Source organism: Colossoma macropomum, unplaced genomic scaffold, assembly GCF_904425465.1.
Source record: "Colossoma macropomum unplaced genomic scaffold, Colossoma_macropomum, whole genome shotgun sequence".
Lineage (NCBI taxonomy): Eukaryota > Metazoa > Chordata > Actinopteri > Characiformes > Serrasalmidae > Colossoma > Colossoma macropomum.
Genome location: NW_023494789.1, coordinates 30,520,604 through 30,532,824, shown reverse-complemented (window position 1 = coordinate 30,532,824; position 12,221 = coordinate 30,520,604). Strand labels below are relative to the sequence as shown.

Sequence of the window (12,221 nt, the reverse complement as noted above, 5' to 3'; positions counted from 1 at the left end):
GTTATATACCCAACAGAAAGGTCACTGGACACAGATTCATTTTGAAGTGTTTAAAGAGATTAAACATGTAAAAAATATATTTATTGTAGAGTCATAACACAGTTGTGTATGAGAGAGAGGATGTATTTCCTGTGACATATACCCTGGGGCATTATTTGGACTGTAATGAATATTAGTAATATTCCTTGGAATTAAATGAAATGTTCTCCATTATTGAATGCTGCCATGTAATGCAGGGAAGATGTCTTTACCTTAGAAATAAATACATTTTTAAATAACTTCAAAATGTCTTATTATTGATACAGAGCCTTGAAATCAGCTGAAGGTTCAAGTAAATGTGTAGGGAACTTTAAAAAGCACTCACAAAGTTACAGAGGGCAAAATGACTGTTTCCTTTGAAAAATGGAGCTCAGTCAAAACAGCTTGTTTGCTAAATCTCTGTCTCAAAAGCTTGGTCCACTGCTCTATGTGAGTGTAGGTTTCTGACCACAGTATTTCAGGAACACTGAAAGAGTAAATACAACTGCAGTGCTTTCCATCACCTGTTTGCCAGCAGACCCAAACTTTGTTCACCACCAGTGGTGTCATACTCAGACAGTTCTCAAAGCCCTGGGACTGATCAAACCAGTAAGAAGCAGGATAGCCCAAAAGGATCCCAAAAAGAGTGCACAAGTTCCACTGACCATACAGCTCCTCTCCCAACACACTGACTGAAGATTGAGTCTCCTCTTTGTTCATTAAGAACGCCAAGATGTCTTTGACCATGTCCTCAGTTTTACTCTCCATGCCACTCATGGTTGGCTGCTCTCTCCAAGGACAAACATCAAAAGTGATAAGACTTCTTTTTTGCAATAGTTCTGCCAGGTGTGACTTCATCAGCTCAGAGTTCACAACAAGAGTGTTCCCATCGATGGAGACTATCTGCAGTGCTCTAGACAGCAATCCGATCTCCTCTAGTGAGTTCACATACTGCAGGATTTGTTCCGCAGATGCAGCGTTGCTGTCATACAAAATAGCTGGTTTAAGTCCCAGGTTCACTGCTAAAATCTGGACAGCTAAATCAAGGCATGATGATGGAGGAAGTCGTTTCTTTTTATTCCCACAACTCAGGAACTTCTGGGCAGTTGAGATAAAAATGTCTGCCGGGTTGACCATGTTTCCTCGTTCTCCAGAACCAGCTATGAACACAAATAAATCTGAACGGCCTTGACCATAAACTCAATCATGGATGGCTTATCCTTTCAGGAATGCTCATCAACAGGCATAAAACTTATTTGGATCAGGACTCTCTTGTGTGGTTTAAGCTGAGATAAACATCTTCACACATCTTTCTTGTCTTCTTTTTTAATCACAGTTATGGGCAAAAAATCTGTAAAAGCTACGTTCTGTTGTTGCTAGCTAACCAACCAACAGGTTAGGCAACGTTACAGACGTCTTAAACTTAGAACAGAGTAAATATATTTAAAAATCTGCTTTACTGTTTTTATGTCGTTTACCAGAAACGTTAACATTGAGCTCCGCTTTGCTTCTCAACACGTTTCCTGTTCGAAATGTTCAGTCGCGTCGTTGTAACCACGCGTCAAAATAATAGTCCCAATGTTCCAGTATAATACAACCCATTCTTGTGTTTCCCAACATCTTTGCTGTAGCCGACGTGCACTGCACTCTTTCTTAGTTTTATTTGTTACCTCGGGAAGAGCTTATTTAATTAGTTAATTATTCGGATCAGGTGTTGGGAGCTTATGATTATCACTAGAAAAGCGTTCCAATTAAAATAACATACACACTATATCTAAAAAAAAGTAATGTTAAAAGTTAAGCTGCCATTGAGCAGGAAAGAACACAAAAAGTGCAGTGCATGTGTACTAGGACTGGACTCAGGAACAACTGACCTATTCTTTTCTAGGGATATACTGTTTTAAACACTACAGTTCACACATATACAAAATATAATGTCCATGAACATTTCCGCTCGCAATGTTTTATACCGCGAATTTTCGGTAGTGGTTAAGCTTCTGAACTTTTATTATGAAAGAACGTATCTTTTCAGTGATCAGGAAGTAAACCGTGTTTTGTATTTTGCCAGCATGTCAGCTGTATTAGGATCGTTGTGAGTGATTTAGGTAATCGCTGCTGATACAGCAGCGCGTGTATTGATGTTTACAATGACAGATAAACATATACACCCATAATCTGAAAGGCGAATTTGCCCCTGGTGGGGTTTTCCTGCTCTAAACTGTGAGGGCAGAGCTGAGAAGTTTACCATGGGCTCCCAGGACGTTCTCAAGAGTGCATCAGCTCTTGCATCCTACAATGTCTTGCTTCAGGTACTGACGTCCCACCGTTTAGAATAAAGTTACATGTAAATAGGTATAGCAGTAACCGTAACCTGAATTGCGTTTTTTTTCCATATTTAGGTGATGTTCCGCCTGCTCACCTTCTTCTTGAATGCTTTTACACTGCGCTTCGTGTCCAAGGAATTAATAGGCGTAGTAAACGTCAGGTATGTCGGCAGTACTTGCTGGGCTTATCTACTTTGGTTAATCGTGGTTACTGATTATGTTGTACATTTACTCTGAGACTCAGTAAAGCGCTTGTGTTCAGGTTGATGCTTCTGTACACCACGCTGGTTTTCCTGTCCAGAGAAGCGTTCAGGAGGGCGTGTCTAAGCGGTGAGGGGGCGGAGCGTAACTGGAGGCAGGTCATCAACCTGTTGTGGCTCACGTAAGTATTCAGTCTTGTCTTCACTGCGCTCTTTACGGCGGGCTGTTGGGTGATTTATCACAGCGTGATAAAAATTTAGAAATGCATGAAAAGCATCCATTCATAATTTCTGTGATGCAACATACCCCAAAACTTAAAAGAGAGCACCACACATTGATTTTCAAAAGTTAAATAGACTATAAAATTTAATAAGATTAATATTTATATTTTTCCAGGAATATGAAAAAGGAAACATAATTAAAGGAATGAATAAAAATAAAGACAAAGAATCTTAATAGGTTATCACATTCACACAAACACACATAACCTCACATGCAAAGACTTAAAGAAAGAAATCAGCCAGCTAAAACTCGAAGAGAGAGAGAGAAAGAAAGAAAGAAATTCAGAAAGTGGTGCACATGGGAGCACCTGCAGGTGTTGCCCCCTCCCCCAGCTGCTTAATCAAAGCAGTTATAGCTTTATGCAAATTACATGTACATTAGCCAATCTACATGTACAATTGCTGATTCATCATTGACTTGAAGTGGTTCATAAACTAAACGTATTGTCATTGGTTATATTCAGTCAGCAATAGTGTCCTTTGTGTGCCCTCACAATGTATTAGAATTACTACCTCTTGGAAAAATCGCATTACTCATTACTTTACTTCTGTTTTGCTCTGGACTGACTATATAAGGGAAACCCAGTAGTCCATTTGAATAATTTATTTAGAAATAAATAGTCAATCATGGTAAACATCATTTGAGAGACACATCACTATCCCTGCCTTTAAACAAGACAGTAATGCTGAATAAAATGATGAACAGCTGCTGCTGTTTGAAAATTAAGAATCTAGCCAGTAGAAACAGTCCAAAAATAGCAGCCTTGAAATAAAATCTTTGTGAATGAAATGTAAAGCTTACACAGCTGTTTCGAAAAGAAAAGTAATTCATTTTTTCGTTTTGGCTCTCAGTCTCCCACTCGGTTGTCTCTGGGGTGTGCTGCTGGTATGTGTGTGGTGGTGGCTCCTCCAGGCTCCAGATCCTGAGGCTGTTCCACATTATGTCCCCGCTGTTGGGTTCTTTTGCCTGGCTGCTCTTACGGAGTTGCTGGCTGAGCCGCTTTGGGTCCTTGCACACGCACACATGCTCGTCCGCTTAAAGGCAAGTGAGACTGTCTTTACTTTACTGACTCTACTTTCTAAGGCCCATATCCCACATTTTCTTCTATAATAATAATAATATCGTTATTTATAGAACATGGTTCATACCAGTGGGAGCTCAGTGCTCTACAGACAGGTGATAAAGAAATTATTATGAGTATTCATTTAAAATCTTATAAGGCAGACAGATCAAATTGAAAAGATGAATACCGAGAGAGACATTTTTTTTTTTTTTGGAAAATGAATTTTAAATCGCCACGAGACACACAAGCAGAAAAGTTAGCGTTAATTAGTCAGTCTATGGTGGAAAAAATAACTTTGGTGTTATCTTTGCATTTATTAATTACACTACAGAGGTTGGACTGTCTAGACCTTTTCATAGCATTATTGTAGGTTGAGATCTGTTCTTTGAGAATGTCATAATGTAGCTGCAGTTTAGTTTTCCTCATTCATCCACAGATTTTGGTTGGTGCAAGAATGTTAAGAGTACCTTTAATCTAGAATTTAGATCAAAGATCAGCTCAGAAGGGAGTCAATGTTATATTTCATGAACTAATTTTATTTTCCTGTGAGGCCCACTTATATATTTAATTATTACATGACCATTTTCTCTCTTTTTATCACTTAAAATTAAACAGGCTGTTTTTGTTACTGACATTTGTAAATGACCTCTGATCTCTGTTCTGTGTTTGTCATGTATTGTGCCCATATTCAAAAAGTCTGTGCTGGAACACTTTGTGTAACTTTTGCATGAATGGACGGGGCTAAAATGCTGTAGAATGAATATGCATACATGCATGGGCTGCTTTTTGCAGCGTGACTGTCATGTATAGACTGTATGGGCATGAGAATGACCAGTACATTTTTGAAACTTTTACAGTGTTTACATACTGTAACAAGTCTTGTATTTAAAAAGCAAGGAAAATTTGGTTTTCCATGATACAGGTCCTTTAATTTGTAAGTTAGTGGTGCCATACAACTTATAAAAGAACTCACTTGATTGTTTCTCAACTTCTTTTTACAGGTTGTTGCTGAAAGCTTAGCAATGATTGCTAAATGTCTTGTCACTGTGGTGATGGTGGTCTCTGCTCCTGATTGGGGTCTCTACATATTCTCTGCTGCCCAGGTGAGGGTCTGTGTGTACGTAAGAGGTTAGATGTGTGTGTGGTCTTTTGTTTTCTTTCTCTTGCCGTATCTGTATCTTTGTAACCTGTGTGTATATGTGTTATAGTGTGTGTATGCAGGATTCCTACTTCTCTGTTACGTCATCTACTTCCTCCAATTCCTTGGTTCTGAGGAGGCAAAGAAGAAGTCCTTTCCTCTGGATCATGTCTCACAGCTGCTGCCCACCAGAATGAATGGACAGGTAAAAGGTTGATGTTTTTCTTCATTTCAGTCAGGAATAGCTGTGATCTGCTAGCTTTTGGTACCACAGGAAAAATCTTTGTTCAGCAACAATTCTATCAGTGATGCATTCTTTTGTATATGTGCTCAAAGAGTAAAACAACATAAAAAGCTCACATTAGAACGGAGAAATAGATCTATTACGCAGGTTAATGGTGAGTCTTCACCCTGTTACATACTGTCATTAGAAATCTAATCATAGCCATCTTGAGAAGTGTGAATTGTTCTGGTATTTGGAGGGGGGGTATAGGCCTGGGAAATATGACAATATTTATTGTTAATTAAATTACATCACAGTATGCATATCTGCATATCTGAGCATATCTAGGATATTATCCTGCAATTTCAGCTGATTAATTAGAAAGAGAGCATAAATAATCCAGTTTAATTGGTTTAATTTAGTGCAGCACAGTGTGTGAAATGTTAAATACAAACCACTGGATTCACAGTTTTGATAGTATTTATAAATGTGGCTCTAATTTGTCTGTTCCAACTTATAAGATGTCAGAAAAAATAAATATTGTGACATATGGTGTATTATGAAAACGTCTTGGAGTATTGTGATATTACTTTTTTGCCATATTGCCCATCTCTCTTCCAATTCACCCCTCTTACTAGTAGCTCAACACAGAGTCACAAAATTTCACTATATTTTCCCCCCTACAGTGTCCTAGTTAATGTGATAACAAACCTATTGGGAAAAAATAAATTATTTGATTATACTGAAGAAAAATATGCATGTCAGTTAGCATTCCACTGGTGGAATGACCACTAGGGGGCCTGCAGATAGAGGCTAAAGTACTCGCTGAAGTACTACTATACCCGACCCAAGTGCTAAAACAAACTATTACAGTACATTGTAGTCCATGTCATTATTTAAAAAAATGAAGAGTGACCCTCTCTAAGACAAATGCTGATAGTTGATGCATGTTTATGTCTGTGTAGCTGCTGATAAACTGGAAGCTTGCCACACTGACTTGGAGTTTCTTCAAACAGTCCTTCCTCAAACAGATACTCACAGAAGGTAAAGTGTTAAATTTGCATTAAATTTTTGATATGTGCATTTTTCCCAATTTTCAAAGATATTTTGATTAAAATATATATTTCAGGTGAGCGTTATGTAATGACCTTCCTGAATGTGCTCAACTTTGGAGACCAGGGTGAGTATATTCATCTTAATAGAAAGCAACTTTAAGTCATACCTTTATGTAAGTTCGACTCACTTTCCCCAGGTCTGTTTTTTCTTTAGGGGTGTATGATATAGTGAACAATCTTGGCTCGATGGTGGCTCGGTTTCTCTTCCTGCCGATTGAGGAGAGTTTCTATGTGTTCTTTGCCAAAGTGTTAGAGCGAGGGCGGGACGTACGGCAGCAGAAACAGGTCAGTGCAACCAGTCACACACCTGCCCTCAGCCAATCAGGTATGAGCTTGGATGGAAATAATGAGTGTTATTTGGTCCACAGGAGGAGGTTTCCATAGCAGCAGATGTACTGGAATGTCTGCTGAAGCTGGTTCTCCTGATTGGTCTGATTATCACTGCGTTTGGTTACTCGTATTCTCACCTGGCCCTCGATATGTATGGGGGAGGACTTCTGAGCAGTGGGACAGGTAAAACAAACACACATACACATGTACACACACATACAGAGGCCCCAAAAAGTATTTGGACATTGTTAAAGTCACATATTAAGAAGGTTTTTTTCTAAAATTACTATTTTGGATATACAGCACTGTGCAAAAGTCAAGAGACCACTCTTCATTTTATTGAATTTCCAGTCAAACTGGCCTTTAAGTTCAGGTTTTTATTTTTTTGGCACCAGCAGAAAACAGTTACGTACTTATCATTTAATGGAAGATTATGCAGAAGCCTCAACAAGGAAAATATAGTATCAGTTTTTTTAGTATTTGTTGTGTCCACCCTTTGCCTTTAGCACAGGATTCAATCTATTCAGGAGACTTTCTTTAAGAAAAAGTTCAGTCTTAGTAGTTGGTTAGATTTTCTGCTTCTCACAATCCAAATAATCCGAAATATACTCAGTGATGTTTAGATCTGGACCCCAGTGGTGGCCCATCTATTGTTCTGAGTACATCGGCAACTTCTTTGTTTGATTTGCAAGAGTTCACCTTTTTTAACTTGTATTTGAAGGCCTTTTGATTGGAAATTAAAAAAATAAAGGGTGGTCTCTGACTTTTTCACAGGACTGTATGAAGTTACCTGTGATAGTAAGATGTCTATTAGCATTTTATGTTAATATAATATTACGTTTTTTTTGTGCTTGTTTCAGGGCCTTCTCTTTTGCGGTGCTACAGTTTTTACGTACTTCTTTTAGCCATCAATGGTGTAACAGAGTGTTTTGTCTTTGCTGCCATGAGCAAGGAGGAAGTGGACAGGTTTGTCTTTGTAGCCATTTTCTAAACATTTATTTTTTATTTATGCAAGTATGTCTTAATCATTTTGGTTTGTTTGTAGGTATAACCTAGTGATGCTGGGGCTGTCTGCATCCTTCCTGCTGCTTTCTTATTGGCTGACCTGGCTGTTTGGGGGCGTGGGCTTCATCCTGGCAAACTGCTGTAACATGGGTCTGCGAATCATGCACAGTCTAATTTACATACACCGCTACTTCCAGCACAGTGTCCACACCCCTCTGTCTGGACTCCGCCCACATCCTGCTCTGCTGATCGTCCTCACGATAAGCTTTGTCCTCACAGCCTTCTCAGAGGTAAAGCTGCAAACAGTTAATATTTATGTGAGGTCTGTTATGTAAGATCAGTGCATCTGATTTGTTTTTCTTCTATGTGTATTTCAGCGTATGTTGTGCTGTGACAGCGGCTGGTTGCTAAGGCTGGCGCACGTCACCATTGGAGCAGTTTGTTTACTGGGTGTGGTCATCGTTGCGTTTCTTACAGAAACCAGACTTGTTCAGTTCATTAGAACTCAGCTACTACCCAAATACAGCAAGAAACACACATGAACTTAAGATAAAACTTTGACCTTGAATTAAAAAGCAGCTGTGAGTTTGGTGTTCAATTGTGGACCAAATATTGCCTTGTTTGATTTAGGCATCTGTGAACACTGTATAGATAATCTAGAAATATTCTTAACATTTTTAATGTTTTCTTAAGATTGGTCACAAGCTTTTTTTAAACTTTGGAATACCTAAAATACTTTCGACTCATGTCTGTTGGCTTTTTACAGGGGTTTCAAAAAGACTGTCCTTCAAGACAGTCTAATGATATGAAAAAATATGTGTAATGGTGCATGACTGTTTAGGATGTTCAACCATGAAGTACAAATGCACAAAACAGATCTCTTGTGTGTTTTCTTTGTTTTAGACCCTCTTACATATCTAAAAACCAACCATTATTATCTCCTGCACTAACTTACCAAATTTCCAAAGGCAGGAATCTACAAATGTTCTCTCTGTGTGAAACTACAATTATTCACTTCTAGTGTGCTTATCCTTTATTCACGATGAACCCTGAAGTAGTATGCAGTTATTACAATTAGTAAAATAAATTGACTTCTGATAGTGGAGAGTGGTTACAGTTTTATTTAAAATTTTATGATGTTTTCTTAATTCTTAATTGAGGTGATGATGTGGTGATAGTAAAATGTATTTGTGATTTTAGTAAAATAATAGGTTTTTTTTGGCTGATTTTTGGCTGTGTTATACAGTGCATTTATTTGGAAAGAAAATATGGAAGGGGAAAAAACTGAAAACATATAAATTAATAAAATGGTTTCTGTCAAAGTGTGGTCAGCCTCTTATACTGTTCCTTTATCCAAATCCTGAGATTTCAGGCTAATGACAGACTCGTCTGTTACATCTTCTGACTTTTATTGCACACTTTCATTTGGACAGTTCTCAAATTTTTAATTTTATTTTGCAGAATTTAGTTTTAGAGATGTAAACAAAGAAATTAAAAGTTCAGATTCAGTGGTGGTGGTAGGAACCAGGACACACATACACCAACCACTTTTTTATGGAAATCTCCTTGTCTCTTCACTCATTGTCCATTTTATCAGGTCCATCTACCACATAGGTGGGTTTGTTTTGTAGTTCTACAGACTGTGTCCATCTGTTTCTCTGCATACATTGTTGGCCTCCTTTTACCATGTTCTTCAATGGTCAGCACCCCCACAGGACCAACATAGAGCAGGTATTATTTTGGTGGTGGATCACTCTCAGCACTGCAATGACACTGATGTGGTGGTGGCGTGTTGGTGTGTGTTGCACTGGTGCGAGTGGATCAGACAGCAGTGTTGCTGTGGTTTTCGTTCCATTTACTTATAGCAGCGCAACACTCACTAACACACCACCACTACGTCAGTGTCACTGCAGTGCTAAGAATGACTCACTACCCAAATAATGGCTGCTCTGTGGTGGTCCTGACCATTGAGGAAATGGGTAAAAGGGGGCTAACAAAGCATGTGGAGAAATAAGTGGACTATGGACTACATAATCCACCTGTTTCTATGCATATTTTCTGTGTTTATATTTTTTGTTCATACACGTCCTCTGAGTTTTTATATGTAATGTCGATGATGGTGAAATAGATTTATGTAACTTACTCTCTACAGCACAGTATGTCATTTCAGTAGAATGAGACAAGGAACAGTCTACACACTGACCTAAAAACAACACTAATTAAAACCATGTGGTGACCAACACGAACGTACAACATCAGAGTGTGATCCAGCACCACTACCTCACATGTTCACTTAAGAGCACATAAGTTTGTCATTGCTGGATTGAAGGAAGCATCTGGAACAAACAGCCGTCACCCCATTATTATCATGTACATCACCGTGAGAATGGAAGGAGTGAGGAGAGAGGGAGGAGGAGTTAAAGAGTGACTCATGTTCTGGCTAAAAGTATTATAGTCCCCTAGGGTTTGTATGTGGACAGAATTCTGGAAGGGAAGGGTGTGTGAGTATAAATAGGAATAATAGAGGAAAGGAAGGAGGGAAACAGAGAAACTAAAAGCAAACAAGACTTCAAGCACATGCTGCAAAGCTGCAGTGAAATTTTGGATTTATTCAGTATCTAGAAGCTCCTGAACTGCAAGCATGTCTCAGGTATGTGAAAGCAACTTATTAGAACAACAAAAGAAGCCTTCAGCAGCAGAGGAACGTTAATCCTCCCTTCTCTCTAGCTACAGGAGGAGGAAGAGGAGGGGAAGGTGAAGAGGCCGGAAGTGAGAGATGAAGACCTAATCCAAGCGAGAGAAAAGCTGGCCTCTGGGACGGAGGTGAAGAGTAAGACCTTTCAGGTGATGGAGGAGTGCGGTGAGTAATCTCAGCACTAAATGATTGTGCGTGTGCAGTCAGTGCTGGTGAGTAGGTCAGTGGGACCCTGATGTTTGAAACTGTATGTAAGATTCAGAGCAGGGCTGCTTCTCTGAAGGGGTTTGAAATGTGTGTGTCTGTGTGTGTCTGTGTATATGGTCTGCTGGCTCTGCTGCTGTTTCCACTCCATATAAAGTAGCACAGGCTCTCGAGGCTGGGACACACAGACAAATGCACTCTAGAGAGTGACAAATATGTGTTTATATGGAAGTTTCTAGTCTAGCCTGTATTCATCTGTCTCAGTAATAAGTGGTCACATAATATTATTGTCACATAACTGCTTAAGGCATACAACACAACCCACTGTTTAGCTAAGGACTGCAGCGATGTAATATGTTTCTTGTGAATTTTATTTTACTATATTTATATAATATGGAAGCCTATTCCTGCCAGGTAGAGAAGAAAAAAATCAGTTATTTCCCCCTTCTCTTTTTCTGACTCAACTCGAAAATTTGAGTTGATATCTCAAAATAATTACAGTTTCTCTAAATTTTGACTATGTCAAAGTAATTTTATTGTATTTTCTCTAAGGTTTGACTTAGTATCTTGAAAAATTACTTAATTTCACAAAATATTGACTTGCTGTGTCAAATTTGTCTCAGAATTTTAATTTAGTATCTTAAAATCTTAACTGTTAAAACTATGATTGATTTATTTTCTTAAAGGTTTGAGTTAGGATATCAAATTAATGACATTTTCTCAAAATACTAACTTACTGTGTTGAAGTAATGACTTTTTATAAATAATTACTTAGAATGTTGTAATAATGACTTGTGCCCAAATAATTCATTACTTTCTTTAAATTTAATGTCATTATTTTTGACAGTCAATATTTTGATATGTCATTATTTCAAGATATAAAGCCAATATTTCAAGAAAACAAGACATTATTTCAAGATACTAACTCAACATTTTGGGAACGCAAGTCATTCTTTCTAGATATTAAGTCAATATTTCAAGAAAAGGAGTCATTATTTCAAGATTTTAGGTCAATTTTCAGAAAATAATAAAGATATTAAGTAACTGTATCAAGAAAATAATGTAATGAGCCCCAAACGGACCTTTGCAAAAAATATTAAAATATTTAAGCTTTTAATTGAGTTTGAGGATTAAAACATACTCATTAAATGTCCTGCTCTTCCAGAGTACAATACATACATTACCAAATATCAGTTTAAACTACTGAAACATCTACATTGAAACAATGTCTGACAACAAGGTTTTTAAAATTACTATCTAACAATACTATTATCGTGCTTTCCTGTCTGAAGATGTGTTAATTTGTTTTCTTTCATCAGAGCGTGTTGGAAAAGTCGCTCCATCTGTATTCAGCAATGTTCGTTCAGGTGGAGAGACCGTCTTCAACAAACCCAGCAGGAAAAAGTAGAACTCGCAGAGAAGAATTCAAGTTTCAGTACTACAGATTTACAAAATTTGTCTCATGTGCTGAGTTAAGAAAAGTGTTCAATAAAAACTTTGAAAGTCTTGCATGATGAGCTTTGAGTCACTGAGGACAGCCACGGTTACCTGCTCTATACTGAATGTTCTGTCACTTTAAAGTATATCTTTTGTATAGTTACTTGATTAAAATATAATACAGTT

At 37.9% G+C, this 12,221-nt stretch overlaps 3 protein-coding genes across 5 annotated transcripts; 2 read left to right on the top strand and 1 right to left on the bottom strand.

The window, feature by feature from the left end:
• Positions 1 to 59: 59 nt before the first annotated feature.
• On the bottom strand, positions 60 to 1,546 carry cunh1orf74 (chromosome unknown C1orf74 homolog). The gene has a single exon (XM_036570906.1). It carries the CDS (start codon positions 1,153 to 1,155, stop codon positions 361 to 363), a length of 795 nt encoding a protein of 264 aa, XP_036426799.1. The 5' UTR covers positions 1,156 to 1,546; the 3' UTR covers positions 60 to 360.
• Positions 1,547 to 2,060: 514 nt separating this feature from the next.
• On the top strand, positions 2,061 to 9,021 carry rft1 (RFT1 homolog). 2 transcript variants are annotated; one of them, XM_036570901.1, is made up of 13 exons: positions 2,061 to 2,327; positions 2,418 to 2,503; positions 2,605 to 2,724; positions 3,677 to 3,866; positions 4,890 to 4,991; positions 5,097 to 5,231; positions 6,215 to 6,293; positions 6,379 to 6,429; positions 6,519 to 6,649; positions 6,733 to 6,877; positions 7,555 to 7,660; positions 7,740 to 7,989; positions 8,077 to 9,021. In XM_036570901.1, the coding sequence occupies exons 1-13, from the start codon at positions 2,265 to 2,267 to the stop codon at positions 8,239 to 8,241; spliced, it is 1,623 nt and encodes a 540-aa protein (XP_036426794.1). In that variant the 5' UTR covers positions 2,061 to 2,264; the 3' UTR covers positions 8,242 to 9,021. The 2 variants fall into 2 exon arrangements, with proteins under 2 accessions (XP_036426794.1, XP_036426793.1); XM_036570900.1 differs by having other exon boundaries at positions 6,352 to 6,429.
• A 1,081-nt stretch (positions 9,022 to 10,102) lies between these two features.
• mustn1a (musculoskeletal, embryonic nuclear protein 1a) lies at positions 10,103 to 12,112 on the top strand. 2 transcript variants are annotated; one of them, XM_036570899.1, is made up of 3 exons: positions 10,103 to 10,349; positions 10,433 to 10,559; positions 11,918 to 12,112. In XM_036570899.1, exons 1-3 carry the CDS (start codon positions 10,341 to 10,343, stop codon positions 12,004 to 12,006), a joined length of 225 nt encoding a protein of 74 aa, XP_036426792.1. In that variant the 5' UTR covers positions 10,103 to 10,340; the 3' UTR covers positions 12,007 to 12,112. The 2 variants fall into 2 exon arrangements, with proteins under 2 accessions (XP_036426792.1, XP_036426791.1); XM_036570898.1 differs by having other exon boundaries at positions 10,124 to 10,349; positions 10,427 to 10,559.
• Positions 12,113 to 12,221: the final 109 nt, after the last annotated feature.

Coding starts and splice junctions, on each gene's coding strand:
- mustn1a (XM_036570898.1), top strand. Junction 10,560..11,917: donor TCAGGTGATGGAGGAGTGCG/GTGAGTAATCTC, acceptor TTCTTTCATCAG/AGCGTGTTGGAAAAGTCGCT.
- cunh1orf74 (XM_036570906.1), bottom strand. CDS start 1,155: ATGGTCAACCCGGCAGACATTTTTATCTCAACTGCCCAGAAGTTCCTG.
- rft1 (XM_036570900.1), top strand. CDS start 2,265: ATGGGCTCCCAGGACGTTCTCAAGAGTGCATCAGCTCTTGCATCCTAC. Junction 2,328..2,417: donor CCTACAATGTCTTGCTTCAG/GTACTGACGTCC, acceptor TTCCATATTTAG/GTGATGTTCCGCCTGCTCAC. Junction 2,725..3,676: donor ATCAACCTGTTGTGGCTCAC/GTAAGTATTCAG, acceptor TTTGGCTCTCAG/TCTCCCACTCGGTTGTCTCT.